Source organism: Myxine glutinosa, chromosome 14 (genome assembly GCF_964187855.1).
Source record: "Myxine glutinosa chromosome 14, kmMyxGlut1.1, whole genome shotgun sequence".
Lineage (NCBI taxonomy): Eukaryota > Metazoa > Chordata > Myxini > Myxiniformes > Myxinidae > Myxine > Myxine glutinosa.
Window position 1 is genome coordinate 39,177,959 of NC_136274.1, and position 20,545 is coordinate 39,198,503.

Sequence of the window (20,545 nt, forward strand, 5' to 3'; positions counted from 1 at the left end):
TGATTCCCTTTCATGGGGCTTGTTTAATCGGTTGTTCTGAGTGCTTTACTGTGCACGTCACAAGAAGATTATGTTACATTGGAAGATAGATGCTTCTCAACGTGGTACTCCAACTCAGTTTACCTTGTGGACACCAAGGCCATGATTGTCATCATCTGTCGTTTCTAACCAAACCTTACTGGACACTTCATATTTTATTCAACTACTACAAGTCCTACGACCACTTTAATAGCTCTGGTTATTCACACTCTGTAGGGTCCGCCGAACCATCTGCCCAGGCCTGATGTTTGACCGAAGGTGGAAATTACAGGAATTTGTAATTTGTTGCGGGTGCTGGTGATAAGTCACCGGCTCTTCAGGAAAGACACTGGGATCTTTAAAGTACACCAACTAACTAATGCTCGCAGACAGGATACCATGTTTGTTTCATGTTTCATACATGCATGTTTAATGTTAAATGACTGCTCATTAAATTACGATTCCTGTTATTTGAATGTTAGTTTTACCAAGCACGCACATGAGAGGTCAAACACACCTTTAAAATGTCGTGTGCATATGTACATACGTTTGTGCATTTTACATATATGTGAAACCGCTTTACCAATTAGAAACATTGATGGCACCGACGATGATGTCACGTCATGTCCTCAGGCCTGCCTCCACACCGGGGGTGTTTGTACCTTATGCTAGGCGACCTTATATTAATTGCTCTGTTATGGGTCCCTTCACCTTACCTTGCTTGGCCCTTCCCGATTGAGACAGGAAGGACAGATTACGTGACATCCTTAATCTAAATAACCTGGTGTTGGCTTAGCGGTTAGGGTGCCGGCTTGGGATCCTAGGATCCTGGGTTCGAATCCCGGTTGGTCGCTGAATTAACGCCAGGGAGGTTGACTCAGCCTGTCATCCTTCCGAGGTCGGCAAATTGAGTACCAGCTTGCTGGTAATTCCCTGTGTGTCGCAAGAGGCGACTAACAGGGTTGGCGGCAGGAAGGGCATCCGGCCATAAAACATTGCTTCAAAAAGGGGGCCACAGTGCCCGAAAAGGCAAACCCCTGCTCTGCAAGGAAAAACGGCCTCTAAAGGTGGTTCTTAATCTAAATAACCTCTATCGTACAAAACACTGCCTTACAACGGCACACAAAAACAGGATGACTTAACCTAAATGTGAAGTTTGTGTTCCAGGTAAAAATTAACCATCCAATGCAGGCACATGGTCCGTGCTAAGGCGTTACACTTTTAGTCTAGTAGGAAGACTAGGTCCCCCTGCACCCCCGGAGATATACTTCTAATCAGTGTTTCTAGATTGGAAAAAATGTGTAGAAAATGACTAGCTATGGCCCCAAGCTGAAAAAATGTCCCACATACCATTTTTATGCAAATTACTGCTGCCATTATCAAAAAAACGATTTTTGACATATCTCAGCCAATATTGCAGATAATTGAAAAATGAAGGTGTCTAGACCCATGTTTTGAAGGGCATAGATCATGATAGAACTATTCATAACATGATTACATGTGTCTATGGTATACTAGTATGCTAATTAGTGCTTTATTTACAAAATAATCACAGTTTTACGAAATAATAGACTCATATTAAGGTCCGTCTACACAGACGTTAACACAAAGTTTTATTTTTCTAAATATTACAACTGTCAAAATAGTCCTAGCACTCAATGTGACCACTCTTCTCTTGCTTGTTTTAGATAAACATCATTAGCATTAGTGATTCTACACTGAGTCAGTCATCATCATTTCGACAGCACTGAGTGCCCCTGGTATCATCGAGCGAGCCACTGCGATTGCACCCATAGTAAGCAGGTCCTTGGCCCCTGGGTGCGTGCTTTCCAGATTTGTCAGGTGGACTTCCAGCCAAGTCAGATATCTGTAAAGTACAGAGAGGGAAATACTGTAGACATTTATTGGAATAGCTCCTCTCATAATACATGAACCCAAGTATCAATTAAAATCTACTCAGTGATGGTTATACATTTTACCATGTATGCTACACAAACCTGGAGTAGTTGTGTCCGTCAAAGGCGAAGAAGATATCTGCCATCTCTCCGTTACACTTGTGAAACAGCTGGAGGTTGTTGGTCTTCACAGAGTGGAGGAGCATGAAGACAAGATGGCAGTGGGTAATGAACGACATCCAGAAGGCAGCTGTCTTCCCCAGGTGGCCCTTGCGCACCTTTTCCTCAAAGGCATGGTACTTTTTGATGAGGAGTAGAGTTGAGGGGTCTTTGAGGGCTTCATCGAGGTGCTCTCGGTTGCAAGACTGGGTCATTCTGAGAAGCACAGCAGGGTCAGAGATCATGATGTTCTCCTCCTCAGTGAATCTCTCCATCAACAGCCTCTCCATTGCCTCACACACTGTTTTGAGGCAAAAGAGGGACTTTGCGTAGGCCTTTCCACTGAGAACACCTTTGAGAGATCCACTTGTTACTAGTTGTGCCTCAAAGAGAATCTCTGCATATCCAGAACCACGCATCTTGTGTCCAGTGAGCATCCCGATGTAGTTCATGGATGTGTGGAAGGGTCCAATCGTTACTACATGACTAGCAAATTCATTTGGCCAGCGCCAGATGATGGGAAGGGCTTTCATGCAGACACCCAGATCAAATGTATTCAGGACCCATCTCTGACCCACCTCAGCAGTTGCTGCCTCGGAACGCTTCAGTAGCTCACGAACAACTGCGTTGTCTGTGATCGGTTGGTGGATAGGCGTGCAGTAGTCGACTGTTGATTTGCTGGGTGGGGGAGAACCAGTTGCAGAGGTGAAACCCCCTAGCCCAGGCACAGGCTGCAGGCCACAGCTTCCGATGTATCTGATGAAGAGCCAGATGTAGTACTCTTGCATCGTAGTGGCATAGACTGTGTCATTCTCTGCTGGCGGTGTGAATGATGAGCCTTCAGGGAACTTCGGGCCAACGCGAGTAAAGTGCAAGGGTGGGAGAGTTTTTGGTGTGTCGACCTTCAGGCTACGCTGTTGTGACCTATTGATGGTAGGTAGCATTCGGTCCTTGCTGCTCTCGAACCCGGGCTTGACCTCCTGCACCATGATTCCTCCAGCACTGTTTACAATGTTGCTGCCGTGCACACTGGTAGTGGTTTTATTCAAGTTGTCCCACTCACAGTGGAATACAAGGTTGCCCTCTCCTGTCACAATTTGTGGTGTACGATAAGTTGAGACTTCATCCAGGACCTTGGCGAGAGCAGTTTCCAACTCCAAGGCGAAATCGTAGCTCTCAGAGTGTCCAAGCCTGTGTAGTATTGTGGTGAGCTGTTTGCTTCGGAACAGGTGCCTTACAGTCACACAGAGGAGAATGTGCTTTGGTAACTTCCATTTTCCATCTGACACTGCACGGCACAGATCTTGTCCAATGGAGAAGACCAGACGCTTCACCTTTTCTGTCTCGATGCCCTCCTTGCCAGTCATTAGCACGCTGAGAAAGCGGACAAGGTCTGGAGGTAGGATGTCTTCAGGATTGAGCTCCATGTCTTCAGCTGTTGGTGGCCATGGTTGGTCTTTACACTCTCTGAAAGCCTGTAGAATACCCTGGCGAAGTTGGAGGGCAACATTTTGGTTCTTGTTTGTGCTTCCGAGTGTGAATGCTCGTGCGAGAGCATTGGAAACTGTTATGTTTGAGCTGTGCACAAGCCAGAAAGAAATGACATCACATTTGTCATGATCAACCTTCGTGAAGTGGATATGCTCCTTGATTGGGTCATTCTGTAGGCGTTTCAGTAGTTTCTCTGACCGATAATTTGAGTTCTCATATCCATTCAGTTTCAGTTCCTCGACATAGAGCAAGCGCAAGGAAGAAAGCTGTAGAACTTTATTCTGCTGGATGACCTGGGGTTGAATGTGTTCCAGTACTGAGTTGAATGCCTTTTCATGGGCGGCTGACATGCAAGCCTGCTCCTTTGGTGCTTCGGCTCTGTGAATCGCACGCTCATAGTTGTAGAATGCTGTGCGGAAAGCTTTAAAACATGACGGATGGTGTTTGGCCTCACATGCAAAGAGGTCTTTGTTTTTCACCTTTCGATGGAGTCGATAGAGACCCATTTTCTCAGCCCGTGTTTCGATTTGCTCCCATGCATTTTCTTTGTTTTTAAAGGATGGGAAGGTTGTAGGCCTCTCAGTATTGCGATGAGCATCTTTGGTCTCAACTTTCTCACAAAATATACACTCTGGCGGGAAGATGGGTTCAGCAGAACCTCCTGGTTTACGAGGAGAGTGATGCCATGATGAGGTTGATGGCCCTGGTTCTGTATCATCTCCCAGACGATGAAAGTGGCGGACAAAGTGCTTATAACACTTGCTGTGATATCCTACTCTTTCTAGGTCATCAGGAAGAGTTGCCGGGATCTGATCACATACTGATTGCATACGACATGGGGAGTCATGCGGTTGGTTGAGACGTCTATCCCGGATCTTTTGAAGCAGTTGCAGTTTTTCTGAAGCAGATCCTTTAATTTTACGGAGGGGCGTGAAATCCCCATGATCAGACATGGATGGTACATGAAGGATGCATGTAGGAGGAGAGCTTTGGGCTGCAGGTTCTACACTCCGTTTTCTTTTGGGCATGCTTGCTGTCGATGTCTACCATCACTGTTAAATGACAAATAAGAAATCACGAATGATGTTAAAAGTGCCTGTGAAAGGAGGCTCTGAGTTTTCAGTGAGGTAACAGAGGTTCTGAGTCATGTTCTACACTAGGGTACTTTTTAGCTGACTAAACCATGTTTAGTGGCATCAAAAGTGCTAATAGCTAAAACATCTAAATTCTTCCACACTAACGTTAGCTATCTAGGCCAATGAAACATTGTGCTAAGTTACTGTAGCTAGCTCAGCTGTCGTGCCTCTTTCTGGTTCAATTCATATACAGAAGTCAACAGATATGTCTCATGTTTGGCATTAACAAAAGTTTAAGTTACACCGACATTAGGAACATACTGTACATAGATGAGGCTAGCTTTAACGTTAGCTAACATGGTGCTAGCTGGCTCAGCTGTTATTCTGCCTGTTTATGATTTCATGCAGAAACTGAAGTCAAGAGTGTGAGTAACATTATAGTTAGCATCTTACCTGGCTAGATTGGAGGATGAATACCAAGAACAACACACAGATGGAATGGAAGACTGAACTTTCAACTGAGGTATTCAATAACATCAACGTTACCAATTGATACGAGCGCGCGACATTACCAATTGATACGAGCGCGCGAGCGCGCATGTTACATGGATGGAAATGTAAAATGGCAGCTATAGCAGCACTAATTTGGATCTCTAGTCTGTCATTTCTGCACTGTGATTGGATAACATAAAAAAATATGTTTGGGAGTTAACAGCAGGAGTTGGTAGATTTTACGTGGGCTGGGTGAGAAACCTTTAAATAAGCAAGTGAAAATCTCTCGCAATACAAAGTCAATGGTGGGAAGAAAAGTTGAGTGGTACCAATGTTACTGCCAATGTCCCGCCCCTATGCAAGACTCAGGAGCATCTTGTTGACATTTAACCTTGAAAATACCTGGGTTTAGACCCCTTATGTACCATGTTAAGTTATCTGCAGTATTAACGTATCCTTATCATTTGTAAAACTGATTATTTTGTAATTACAGCATTAATATGCATACTAGTATACCATAGACACATGTAATCATGTTATGAATAGTTCTATCATGATCTATGCCCTTCAAAACATGGGTCTAGACACCTTCATTTTTCAATTATCTGCAATATTGGCTGAGATATGTCAAAAATCGTTTTTTTGATAATGGCAGCAGTAATTTGCATAAAAATGGTATGTGGGACATTTTTTCAGCTTGGGGCCATAGCTAGTCATTTTCTACACATTTTTTCCAATCTAGAAACACTGATTAGAAGTATATCTCCGGGGGGTGCAGGGGGACCTAGTCTTCCTACTAGACTATTTACAACCCTCTACCCCACACAAGTAACAATATTACCTCACACAGAGAAGGTTGCCACGGGTGTTGCGAAACAATTTTTTTGAGTACATAATGTGCAATATGTAGATTGTCACAAATGATTTATTCGTGATTGTTAGGCGGTGTATGGTTCAGTGCCATATCAACGTGCATATGCTTATGATTCAACATGGAACAAATGGTTTTCTTTATATATATATATATATATATATATACTAGCTTGGCTCGGCTCGCTGCGCTCGCCTCACCAAGCGTCGATACTGAGGAGCGGGCTTATTTTAGCTGAGGCTAATGACTGTACCTGAGTTTCTGTGTTGTCATGATTTTCACCAATCATAATACAAACAATTACTTGGCACAAATGTATTTGTTGTGTTTGTGATATTACATTTTTATAGGCAATTTAGGTTGAAGATTTAGGTTGAATATTTTTTTGTCAAGAAAGAACCCCTCAGCACATACATAGGGGAGGGGTAGGTGCAGACGGGAAGTTTGGGACGATTACACCTCACCACCACGCAATTCAAAACACCTCACCACCAAGTAATTCAAAACACCTCACCACCACGTAATTCAAAACACCTCACCACCACGTAATTCAAAACACCTCACCACCACGTAATTCAAAACACCTCACCACCACGTAATTCAAAACACCTCACCACCACGTAATTCAAAACACCTCACCACCACGTAATTCAAAACACCTCACCACCACGTAATTCAAAACACCTCACCACCACGTAATTCAAAACACCTCACCACCATAAAACACATAATAAAAACACCTCACCACCGCAAAATTAAAAACACCTCACCACCACGAAATTGAAAACACCTCACAGCCATCAAGCACGTAATAAAAACACCTCACAGCCATAAAACACGTAATAAAAACACCACACAGCCATAAAACACGTAATAATAACACCTCACAGCCATAAAACACGTAATAAAAACACCTCACAACCACAAAATTAAAAACACCTCACAGCCATAAAACACATAATAAAATCACCTCACAGCCATAAAACACGTAATAAAAACACCTCACAGCCATAAAACACGTAATAAAAACACCTCACAGCCACGAAATTAAAAACACCTCACCACCACGTCATTTAAAAACACCTCACCACCACGTCATTTAAAAACACCTCACCACCAAGTAATTCAAAACACCTCACCACCACATAATTCAAAACACCTCATCACCAACTAATTCACCGTGATGCTGACGCCTTCCCCCCCCCCCCCACCCCCACCCCCAGAATTTACATGTTTTAAACGTTTCCCAGTGTGTACCCTGGTCAGAATAGGTACACCGTATCCCTGCGTGTCGTAAGAGACGACTAAGAGGGTTGGCGTCAGGAAGGGCATCCGGCCATAAAAAACATTGCCTCAAAAAGAGAACCATGACAATCACAAGTACATATGGGCAGGGTGCAGCCCGAAGTGGAGATCGGTTTCTGAGGTTTGGGACATGGAATGTGGGGACAATGACAGGGAGATCAGGAGAAGTGGTGGAAGTATTGGTCAGAAGAAGAGTGGACATATGTTGTGTGCAAGAGACGAGATGGAAGGGAAGTGGTGTGAGAATGGTGAAGGGTAGGCAGGGACAGAAATACAAGTTTGTGTGGCAAGGGTGCCCGGAGGGTGTGAATGGTGTTGGTGTCCTGTTTTCTGAGGAGTTTGTAGACAGTGTGGTGAGTGTGACTAGAGTGAGTGATAGGTTGATGATGGTGAAAATGATGATTGGAAAGCTCTTGGTGAACGTCATCTCGGGATATGCTCCGCAGGTTGGTCGAAGCGATGAAGAGAAGGACAAGTTCTGGTGTGCGATAGAGAAGCTGATGGAAAACGTGAAAGATGAGGAAGTTGTTGTGGTGGGAGGAGACCTGAATGGACATGTGGGAAGGAGTATGGATCGTTTTGAGGGAGTTCATGTGGGTTACGGATATGGTGTGAGAAATGGAGAAGGTGAAAGGATTTTGGAGTTTGCTGATGGAGCTGATTTGTTGATTTGTAATACTCAGTTCCAGAAAGAGGACAATAAGCTTGTTACATACACGTCAGGTGGGTCGACGACAACCGTTGACTACCTGATGGTGCGTCGGCGAGATAGGGGGCACCTCCGGGACACAAAGGTGATCCCGGGGGAGGAGGCTGTTTCACAGCACCACTTGGTTGTCTGCGACATAAGGGTGAAAGGTGCGAGGAGAGCTCGGCGGGTGAAGTACCAACCGAGAATGAAGGTGTGGAGGTTGAAAGAGGTGACAGTAAGGGAGGCATTAAAAGAGAGGCTGAGTAGGGTAGAGGATGATGTGGTTGAGCTTGAAAGTGGTTGGATGTCAATGAAAGCTAGTCTGTTGGGAGCCGTTGGTGAGGTATGTGGATGGACAAAAGGACCACCGAGGCACTCGGAAACATGGTGGTGGGATGTTGAGGTTGGAAAGAGGATTGACGAGAAGAGGAAGAAGTTCAAAGAGTGGCAGAAGGCGAAGGGTACGGGAGCAGAAACAGCAGAGCATGAAAGTTATAAGGCAGCCAGGAAGGCTGCAAAGAAAGAGGTAGCAAAGGCGCAGGAGGCATGTAGGAAAATGTTCGGAGAACGCTTGGATTCGGAAGAGGGTCAGAAAGCAGTATTCAGGATTGCAAAGCAGATAGCGAAAGAGAGGTGTGATGTGATGGGGGTGAGTTGCTTGAAGGATGAAGTGGGACAAATCGTTGTCGACCCAGATGGAATTAAAGGAAGATGGAAAAGATATATGGAAATGCTGTTGAATACAGAGAATGAATGGGATGGCAACATAGAGAGTAACCCAGTTTTAGGACCGGCAGAGAAGATAACTGAGAAGGAAGTTGAGGAAGCGATAAAAGCAATGAAGAGTGGAAAAGCGGGAGGGCCGACGGGAGTTATGGGAGATATGTTGAAGGCAGCAGGAAGTTGGGGTGTGAAGAGAATGACAGAGATCTGTAATTTGGTGGTGAAAGAAGGCCGCATTCCAGTGGATTGGGAACTGAGTACCCTCGTCCCTCTATACAAGGGGAAAGGTGACCCTCTGGAGTGTGGCTCGTACCGAGCGATAAAGTTATTGGAGCATGGAATGAAGGTATTGGAAAGGGTGTTGGAGAGGAGGATAAGGAAGAAAGTGAAGATCGACGAAATGCAGTTTGGATTTATGCCAGGAAGAGGAACGACAGATGCGCTTTTCATTGTGAGGCAGTTGCAGGAGAAGTACATGGATAAGAGGAAGAAGTTGTTTTTTGGGTTTGTTGATCTGGAGAAAGCATTCGATAGGGTTCCACGCAAAGAATTGACATGGGCATTGAGGAAGTTAGGAGTGGAGGAATGGTTGATCAGAGTAGTGATGGCAATGTACAAAAGAGCACGCACAGTGGTAAGGACGAAGGACGGGAACAGTGGTGAGTTTGAGGTGAAGGTGGGAGTGCATCAGGGGTCCGTACTAAGTCCACTACTATTTGTAGCTGTGATGGAGGTGCTGGCTCAGACCGTAAAGGAGGGTTTACCGTGGGAGTTGTTGTATGCAGATGATCTGGTGTTGATTGCGGAAAGTATGGATGGACTGAAGGAAAAGATGAACAAGTGGAAGGAATGTATGGAGACAAAAGGTCTGAAGGTGAATATCGGAAAGACAAAGGTGATGGCAAGTGGTAAAGCATGTGGTGAGGTGGAAAGAACTGGGAAGTGGCCGTGTGCTGTGTGTAGGAAGGGTGTCGGAGTGAACTCCATTCAATGTACAATGTGTGCTGAGTGGGTTCATCAAAAATGTAGTGGTCTGAGAGGGTCATTAACCAGTGTGGCAGCTACATTCAAATGTAAGGTGTGCACAGAGGGAGCTGCAGATGGAGGAAATGTTGAGTTGGATCTTGGAGACGGCGTGAAGCTGGAAGGTGTGAAAACATTTTGCTACCACGGAGACATGCTGAATGGAGAAGGTGGATCAGACTCGGCAACGGTTGCTCGAGTGAGATGTGCATGGAAGAAGTTTCGGGAACTGAGTGGCGTGCTGATGAGGAGGAGAGTGTCGCTGAAGCTGAACGGAAAGGTGTATGCTGCATGTGTGAGAAGTGTTATGATTTATGGGAGCGAGACATGGGTAATGAACGTAGAGCAGCAACGAAGGCTGGAAAGGGTGGAAATGCGAATGGTTCGATGGATGTGCGGAGTATCGTTGAGAGAGAGGAAGACAAATGATGAATTGCGAAAGATGATGGGAATATTGCCTGTGATTGATGCTGTGAAGAGGAACAGGTTGAGATGGTTTGGTCATGTATTGAGGAAGGATGAAAGTGACTGGTTGAGAAGAGTGATGGAAGTTAATGTAGAAGGAAGTAGAGGACGGGGAAGACCGAGAAAGACTTGGCTAAAGATGGTGGAAGAAGAAATGCGGGCAAGGGGGTTAACAAGGAGAGATGCAGAAAATAGGGCAAAATGGAGAAGATTGTCATGGGGACCGCAAGGCTAACCCCTGCTCTAGCAGGGAACATGGCCTTAAAATGCATGTTGTTGTTGTTGTCACCACCAAGTAATTCAAAACACCTCACCACCACATAATTCAAAACACCTCATCACCAACTAATTCAAAACACCTCACCACCACCTAATTAAAAACACTTCACCACCACGTAATTATAAATACCTCACCACCACGTAATTTAAAACACCTCACCACCATGTGATTTAAAAACACCTCACCACCATGTGATATTAAAACACCTCACCACCACGTCATTTAAAAACACCTCACCACCACATAATTCAAAATACCTCACCACCACGTGATTCAAAACCACCACAATGTTATTAAAAACACTTCACAACCACGGAAACAAAAGTTTGAGGGAGTCGTTAAGTGACAACACAGACACTGCCCAGATGTGTAGATATATAGATAAATGACTGTACCCGAGTTGCCGTTTTGTCATGGTTTAAACCAATCATAATTCAAACAATTATTTTGCACAAATGTATTTGTAATATACGTGATATCACATTTTATAAACAATTGAAGTTGAAAAAAAAAAAAATTCCCAAAAAAATTCCCCAAACAAAAAAAAAAAAATTGGAACATTTTACAAAAAAAATACCTTTAGGACATACCGACGGGAGAGATATGTGCATTCCAGAAGTTTGGTACGATTTCACAAAAGTTTGAGAAAGTAGTTCAGTGACAACACAGGACAACACAACACAACACAACACAACACAGGACAGACGCTGCACAGATATATATATATATATATAGAAAACCATTTGTTCCATGTTGAATCATAATTATATATATATATTGTTGCGGATCTCGGTCATCGGCTCTCCCCTCATCAAGGGGGTGGGGGGGGGTGGGGGGGGGTTTAATCCCCCTTTCCTTTTATCTGGCCGACCCGAGTCCTGGAAGTTATAACGTCCTTCCCGGCGCGGCGTTAGGTAGGGCTTGTTAGGCCTAGGGGTTCACTACTACCTAATTACTAACGCCGGCCGGAAACGAGGGAGTAACTCCCGCTCGAACCACGGATATGATGGAAAATGCCGAGCGGATAGCAATCCGCGATCCGAGCTGTTAACAAATGACTATACCCGATTATAGCGGTTGTGATCGTGTCACGCTTACCCAATGAGAGAAAAGACTGATGCGATCAGATAAAGAGGAAACCCAGAAAATAGGAAGAACAAAGATTGGTTTATTAACAGTTTACAAGGAGGAGAAGAGGAAACGAAAGAATGTACAGGATAGGAAGAGGAAGAAGAAGAACACAGGGCAGCCTTAAACAGTCTTATTCTTAATACCCAGGACAAACGTACACACTCACATGGGGATTGTAGATGGTGGATGGTCACCAGCGAGTCCAGGCTCCAGCCCGGCTCCGGTCCAGGCTCGGGTCCAAGCTCCGATCCAGCGGACGAAACCCGGCAGGCAGCTCCGCGTGTAGTTGGAACGCGACCGGACAATTATATAGCGGGGGGAAGCTGGTGTCCTATGGCGTATGTAATAAATGCACACTCGTGCCAAACGCCCCCTCTCTCCAAGGTCCTTTCGCATAGCGCGTTTCCAACCAGTCCTTTACAACGCCAATCGTACGACGTCGTCTTGGACAGTTCTCTCATCAAGCGCGCCGTATATCTCTTCACAAAGGTGCGCTCTCCCGATCAGTCCTCCTTTAATAAGGTCCTCCTTTAATCAGCGCCACTGCATCAGTCCTCCGGTAAGTTCTCTCATCAAGCACGCCGTATATCTCATCAGTCCTTTTGCAACGCGCGTTTCCCAGTAAGTCCTGTGAAAGGGCTTTGCGTTCGCGCTTTTATAACGCAACCAAGCGATCGCTCCGCGAGCCCCAAAGCTACGCCTGTCGGAGATGTCACTTCAGCCCTGGTTGGCTGGTTATCGCTTACCGGCCACGCCCTGATGGTGGGTTGACGTGGCCACACCTTCTTCCTGGCGCTCCGCCCCCTTTTTCGGGGCCTCGCCTCGTGGCTTATGGCGGCATTGAGCGAGCGCTAAGGCAGCTGCTGCTGGCCGAGGCGCATAACAGTTGGGAGGGGCCATGAGGTACAGACTGTAGGGGCGCGCTTAATGGCGTGGCTTGGAGAGGGAGGCTGTTAAAATGGACGAAAGGGCCTACTCCTTATTTGATTGACACAACACAGATTCAACTATTGGAAACACGGCCTTACCTATACACATACTAATGAAATAACTGAAGTCCTATGATGACCTACATGTTGCTTGTGGCCTAACTAAGGGGTGCAACCTTTAACCCTTTAATGTCATATTTATTTACAAGAGTGTGGGTTCTCAAAACTGCAACAATATATATATATATATATATATATATATATATATATATATATATATATATATATATATATATATATATTGTCGTGTGCATGCCCTGTAGTGAATACCGCAAGGCGGCACGGATTAACAAACAAGCTTCAACTCCAAGGTGTTCAATCCAATGATGACGGTATTCTTTACACGCGAGTGAAAGGAGGATGCCAAACTTACCTTCACTGGTCCCACCGGTGGACGTCTTCGCACCTGCGATGATTAACTCACACCGACACGGAATTAAAATGTAAAAAAATACTGGCTTTATCTATCTATAATTCCAGTAATCTCTGTCTGTCTGTCTGTACGTCTGTACGTTTGTTTGTTTGTCTGTGACCGCTGTTTCTCGACAACTACCGGTCCGATATACTTGAAACTTGCCAGGTATATTGCTGGGGACCCGAGGATGTGCCTTTTCAAGGTTTCATATTAATCGGACAATTACTTACCGAGCTATGTCCAAAAAACGATTCAACCAATCAGAGAGCAGCGAACGATCGCGTGTGCCGAACGTGGCGGGCACACTCTGCCTCGGATGGCACATTTGAGAGCGTATTCATTTATTTCACGTTTGCAAACTATGTTGGCGTTAAACTATGTTTTACAACTAATAAAAACGAATTTGCGATTCATTCGCTTTCCTGCGCGTTTGTGTACGCGATGGCGATTTCTTTACCAAACTCCGGAAGCCGTTCGCTTTGGACCGAACCATTGCATGTAAATAGAGGGGGGGGATTGTCACCACTCGCAAGCCGTTCGCTTTGGACCAAACCATTTCATGTAAATAGAGGGGGGGGATATAATTTTAGATATATATATATAGTACGGGCATGCCCTAGTTTAAAGAAATGCCGGTAACACGATAAAAATGCACGATAAAAACTATGATTCCTAAATGGGACGTTCCCAACACAGACTCCAAAACAGACAAAGGGAAAAATAACTGTGAAAATAAATATGTGTGCTATTTTTGTGGGCACTTAGCTCCGAGCTGCTCTTGAACCTAGTCAGTAATCGTCTCGGTTCGTCACCGGCCCCTACCTCCTTGTGCGGGAACCACAGGCTGTGCTGCCGCGAGCGGGAACTAGGCCTCCTGTGCGGTCCGCGTCTGTCGCCGCCATGCACGAAGTCAGCATGTCATGCCCGTTCCACTCGCCCCCGCTCGTCAATGAATTCCCCTCGCGCAGGAGCGCTATGAACTCCAACCGCGCGCCATGAAATCTCGAAGCAGCGCGAGATATGAAATCGTGACCGTTCACCACCAAAGCCAGAAGATGCGAGGAAGTCAAGAGAGAGAAAATGTCCGGGGAGACTACCGTTCGCCACCAAACCCAGAAAACGAGAGCACGCAAATGCGTCCGCCTTTCACCAACACCTCCAGGACCCGAGAGACAAAATGTCCACCCTCCAACCCCTTTGTACTCAAAGCTCTGATGTCATCCTACAACGTCTGCCTGTCCGTTCCTATCAGCTAGTGCCATCTCCTCGCTCTTGGCGTCCTGACCAATCGCTGCTCTTCGGGGCGTGGCCTTACAGCCCTGCCTGCTTGATGTGGTGATGTCGTGGCTGGCAGTGCCAGTGGTAGTTGAATGTCCCGGTTCTGGTCGCTTTTATTTAGTGTTATAAATGCGTGATTTCCTGGCTATGTATGTGTGCTGCTGATGCCATAAGGAACAGAGGAAAAATAACAGAGGCCATTACATACAGGGGATTAATTGCCCATAATCCACAACTAATTAACATAACCCCACCCCTCGTGATGGGAACAAAGATACGCGCTTACACGACATATGGTCTACCGGATCCCTACTTATGTACATGGGGTTTCTTCTTCTTCATGACAGTCGTAGCACACTACCTTTGCAATTCTATCTGGAATAAGGTATTGCCTACCCCCCACAAACTTAACCATATATATATATATATATATATATATATATTATATATATATATATATATATATATATATATATATATATATATATATATATATATTGTTATAGATCGCGGTTAGGATGTTATAGACCGAGCGGTGGTTTAAAACCGCGACCTAACAAAACTCACCCGATTCCACCCGAACGTTGGTTGTATCGCACCCTAGCTGCTCAATGAGGGAAAAGACAAAAGCGACGCAATGCAAGAGGAAAACGGAGACAAAAAAAAGGTTTGAAATATTACTACTGAATTTATTTCTACTATTTACACACAAGCAACAAAAAGCAATTCAGTTTATTTACAAGTACAAGACGCAGGTGACACAGTGCAAATTTAGCTTATCTACAGACTTAACTTATTACCCAGGACAGAACAAACAAAGACGACTCACACGGGGAATTGCAGGAATCGCAGGATGTGGATGGCTGGAGGGAGAGGGAGAGGTCCAAGGGGGGGTCCCGCCGCACAACCGGCGCGTTCAGCAGCCGCCGTTCCTGCCCCCTTTTGCGGTTGCCGGGTGTCGCTGCTGCGGCGGCCTGCAGTTGCCTTGCCAGGCCTTGTCTTACTCGCTTCTCACCACCGACTTCTCACCACCGCAACCAACTGTGACCACTGACCCTCCTTTTTGGCACCCGACTCAGACCAACTCTTCTCTCTCTCTTTCTCTCTCGGTGCAACCAACTCCTCCTCTCTCTCTCTCTTTCTCCGACCAACCCAGAGTGCATCTCCCTTTCTTCTTCTTCTTTTTTCCACTTCCGGTTGCGCCCTTTTATAGCGCCCCCAGCGATCACGCCCCCGGCGCTTTGGACACGCCCATCGGGGCGCTCACCTCGGCCCTGGCTGGTCGCACGACCCTCGGGCTCCGCCCCGGACGACGACGGGCGGGCGCGCCCCTCCCCTCCTCTGACGAGGTGGAGACACGCCTTTCTTCCCTGACTCGAGCCTCGTGGTCAATGGCGGTTATTGGAGGGGAGGTGATTGGGAATCGAGGGCTCAGCAATGACGAGAGGGGATGTAATATGGCAATCGAGGGTCGGCAATCACGAAAGGGGGGTGTGAAGGAAACGGGGATTTTTTGGGGATGGGAATGGAAGGGGATCTATTCTCTTTCACTGGTGCAATGGAGTACTTCAATTAATGGGAGACACAGCCTTATCCTAAAACACAGAATAAGATATAACTATCGAACATGAATATCCTATGATTGGCTGACGTGTATGCTTGTGGACTATGGGACGCCCTTTTGATCTTACACAGCTCCGGAGGCAGGAGGCACAGCACAACAACAATAATAATAATCATACAGCACACAATAAAAAATATATATATACAGTCCTCATATCCACAACAATATATATATACAGTGTGGGCCAAAAATCACTGAAGGTTTTCTATTTTTTATAAATTTTTTTTATTTTTAAATAAAAATTCATGAAATAAATTGCAAATGGTAGTTTAATTCATGGAATTTTTTGATTAATTGTGAAAATTAATGTCCTGTAAATGGCCCCCCTTGGCTTCTTCGCAAAGACTTGCTCTTTCCAAAACGTGATCTATTACAGAGGACAAAACGACCTTTGTGTTTTATGACATAGATGTCCCTTACATTTCCTTTATTTTTGCTTTTTCCCCCTTCCTACCCATAATTTTTTGCTGTCATGTCTGTTTTTACTGTATGCACACTTGCTTGTATTTTCTTGACTGCCATCTTTGTTTCCCATCCAATGTTTTTCAATTCGCAGCCAAGCGAACATACAGGTTTCCCATTTTCACCAAGGAATTTTGTCACCTGTTTTTGGATGAACTCCATAATTTTGAACGTTCAGGCTTGCCAAAAGGACGTCCCAACTCGATGAATCAGCATGGGGTAAGGTGGGAAGCCTGCAGAATGTAACATTTTTGGTTGCCTCAGTTCTGTTTGTATGTCAATCACCTACAGATCAATTGCCTACAGGTCACCAAACTTTGCCAGCTGGTAAAGGTAGTCACGAGCAAGAAGCCTATTATTTGTGAGATCAATAGGTCAAAGGTCAAGGTGACAAATCATCACTTTTCAACAGATCCACTTGATATCTATGTACCGTATGTAATCTATCTATAATTCCACTAATCTCTGTGTGTATGTTTGTCTGTGACCGCTGTTTCTCGACAACCACGGGTCCGATATACTTGAAACTTGCCAGGTATATTGCTGGGGACCTGAGGATGTGCCTTTTCAAGGTTTCATATTAATCGGAGAAGTAGTTACCGAGCTATGTCCAAAAAACGATTCAACCAATCAGAGAGCAGCGAGCTATCACGTGTGCCGAACGTGGCGAACAGACTCTGCCTCGGACGGCACATTTGAGAGCGTATTCATTTATTTCACGTTGGCAAACTATGTTGGCGTTAAACTATGTTTTAAAACTAATTAAAACTAATTTGCGATTCTTTCGCTTTCCTGCGCGTTTGTGCACGCTATGGCGATTTCTTTACCAAACTCCGCAAGCCGTTCGCTTTGGACCAAACCATTTCATGTAAATAGAGGGGGGGGGGGGGGATTGTCACCGTACTCGCAAGCCGTTCGCTTTGGACCAAACCATTTCATGTAAATAGAGGGGGGGGGATTGTCACTGTACTCGCAAGCCGTTCGCTTTGGACCAAACCATTTCATGTAAATAGAGGGGGGGGATTGTCACCGTACTCGCAAGCCGTTCGCTTTGGCTTTGCGAATGGACCAAACCATTTCATGTAAATAGAGGGGGGGGATATAATTTTAGATATATATATAGTACGGGCATGCCCTAGTCTATCTATAATTCCAGTAATCTCTGTGTGTTTGTTTGTCTGTGACCGCTGTTTCTCGACAACCACGGGTCCGATATACTTTAAACTTGCCAGGTATATTGCTGGGGACCCGAGGATGTGCCTTTTCAAGGTTTCATATTAATCGGACAAGTAGTTACCGAGCTATGTCCAAAAAACGATTCAACCAATCAGAGAGCAGCGAGCTATCACGTGTGCCGAACGTGCCGAACAGACTCTGCCTCGGACGGCACATTTGAGAGCGTATTCATTTATTTCACGTTGGCAAACTATGTTGCCGCTATGTTGGCGTTAAACTATGTTTTAAAACTAATTAAAACTAATTTGCGATTCTTTCGCTTTCCTGCGCGTTTGTGCACGCTATGGCGATTTCTTTACCAAACTCCGCAAGCCGTTCGCTTTGGACCAAACCATTTCATGTAAATAGAGGGGGGGGATTGTCACCGTACTCGCAAGCCGTTCGCTTTGGACCAAACCATTTCATGTAAATAGAGGGGGGGGGGATTGTCACCGTACTCGCAAGCCGTTCGCTTTGGACCAAACCATTTCATGTAAATAGAGGGGGGGGATATAATTTTAGATATATATATAGTACGGGCATGCCCTAGTGTGTATAAACCCGAAAAACATGGGCGGATGATGAACTCTCGTCGAGGTAAAGTCTTGGTGACCCATGTGAGTATGTCTATTAATTACGTATTGTTTGAACGTGAGTTGGACCGTGAGTACGTCTATTAATTATGGACTATTGGGACATATATATTCGACATTTAGACCTTTGAGAGCATTTTAGACCTTTTGACCCTTTTATGACCCTTTATACAGCGTCTTTTTTGACCTTACACCCTTGAGACCGCTTTGACCCGTTTCGACCTTTTAAGATACTTTAGACTCCAGAGGATCTTTACACACTTTCAACTGCTTATACCCCTTGACCCTTAGACCCTTGAAACAATTAGACAATCAGATAATTAGTTTTAGACTCTTTCTTGAGCAAATGACCAGTGATGTAGGACTTGAGTCCAGACTAGAATCCATTTGGGGGGGGGGGGGGGGGTTCGGGGGATTCGGACTCGGCCCGATTCCGACCCAAGTTCGGAAAAATTTAGTATACAGTAAAACGTTTAGTGTACAGTAGAAATAAAAAAGTAAAAAGATCGTTTGGACCATCCTTTCCATATTGTACTCTAACCGTTTAACACGATACATCATGCCAAATTCGCAAAAGAGATGTGAAAATACAGACTTGGCATTTAATATGGAATATTTTTTTGTGGGGGTGAACTTACTTTTCAAGATGTCTTAGAACCAAAAGTTCATTGGAATTATGTTGAAATTATTCTAGATTTTGTTAATGTGACCTTTAAAAGAAACAAAAACCACATTTGACATTTCGAAACATTTCGAAACAAATAAATTGATCCTTGAAAGTGATGTAAACTGATATCGAACTCAATTCATGGACAGCACTGTGTTAAACTTCTGTACGTTTTCCAGAAGTATCTCTTTATTTTGCACATTAGCCAAATTTTTTTTTAAAGAAAAACAAAAGATAAATTACGACTGGGATTACGGACAGTAAAATTGCAGTTCAGTACTTCGTGTAACCCCCACGAGCATTCAGAAGAGCACGTACACGTTGAGACATGCTGTTCACGAGATTTGCCAAGGTTTTGACAGGAATCGCTTGCCATGCAGTGACAATAGCCTGCTGCAATTCACGCACAGAGGTCGGCTGCTGGTCCAAGTGGTCGATTTGACGCGTTAATTCTGCCCACAAGTTCTCTATCGGATTCATATCCGGGGACATAGCAGGCCACTCCATATGCTCTACACCACGGTCAGCAAGAAAGTGTTGGATCATGCGAGCACGATGAGGCCGTGCATTGTCATCTTGGAAGACAAAGTTTCCTCAAAAGGCTGCACGAGCAAATGGAAACAATGTTTCTTCCAGAATGGCCCTGTGCTTGAACCGGTTCAGGTTTCCATTCAGAACAACCAGGTCAGTTTTGCCCCCTGCATGAAAAGCAGCCCAAATGGTCACCCCACCAGCTCCAGCTTGGACTCTTGGCACTATACAATCTTTGTTGTAGGCTTCATGCACTTGTCTGCGCACTTGGACGTGGCCATCTTGACGATAGACCAGAAATCTAGACTCGTCACTGAAGATCATGTGATTCGAGTGTCCTGGCTGCCATTGACGGTGCTCTCTGGCCCACTGCAATCGGCGCTGGTGGTGTTTTTTGGTCAGGCGTGGCTTTCACAGGGGACACCTAGCATGATAGCCTGCTTGAACCAGTCGTTGGTTGACTAGCCTTTTGGATACAGGCACATTTGTCAGTTGCTGCCACTCAGCCCTAAGCCGATTAGCTGACTTGGTACGGCCATTGCGGACTAACCGGTGCAGCTGGCGATCATCCCTTCTTGTGGTTCTGCGGGGACGTCCTGGCCTCGGTATTGGAGTAGGGACACCCCTCTGAGCATTTCGTTTCAGGATCTTTGACACCTGACCTTGAGTGATGCCATACTGCCGAGCAATAGCACGCTGTTTCATGCCGTAATTTCGTAAAGCCACCACTCCATGACAAACAGCATTGTTGAGTTGACGGACCATCTCCAGAGGAAGCGGCAAAACTTTTGGAGACGTGCAGCAGTTGTTTTCCACTAATACAGAACGCAACAACCCTTGTATACCCAACTGTGAAGCCAATCATCAAATGCACCTGTCCGTACATTTTGCCATGCCACCTGTGATATAATCCTGTTGTTGACTTCTTGCTGCGACAGACAATCAGTGACATGGTTCTTTTAACAAATAAATCACCAAAGTCTAAAAGAAACTCACCAGATTGATATACTGAGTTAAGAAAGTAAACCCAAGTCAAGAAAAAAAAAATATTTCTTATTAAATGCCAAGTCTGTATATTCTAAGTACATTTTTCGAAATAACAAGGGATGCCGTTTATAATATCAGGAAGAAAAGTCCCATGGATGTCGGGT

At 45.0% G+C, this 20,545-nt stretch overlaps 1 protein-coding gene across 2 annotated transcripts in view; it reads left to right on the forward strand.

Moving 5' to 3' along the window:
* Positions 1–20,545, forward strand: part of OGFOD2 (2-oxoglutarate and iron dependent oxygenase domain containing 2) — a 38,954-nt gene that overhangs the window by 6,699 nt on the left and 11,710 nt on the right. For both annotated transcript variants that reach the window (XM_078768032.1, XM_078768033.1), the window contains one exon: positions 16,483–16,607. In XM_078768032.1, coding sequence (XP_078624158.1) covers positions 16,483–16,607 — 125 coding nt within the window. The remainder of the gene's footprint in view (positions 1–16,482; positions 16,608–20,545) is intronic.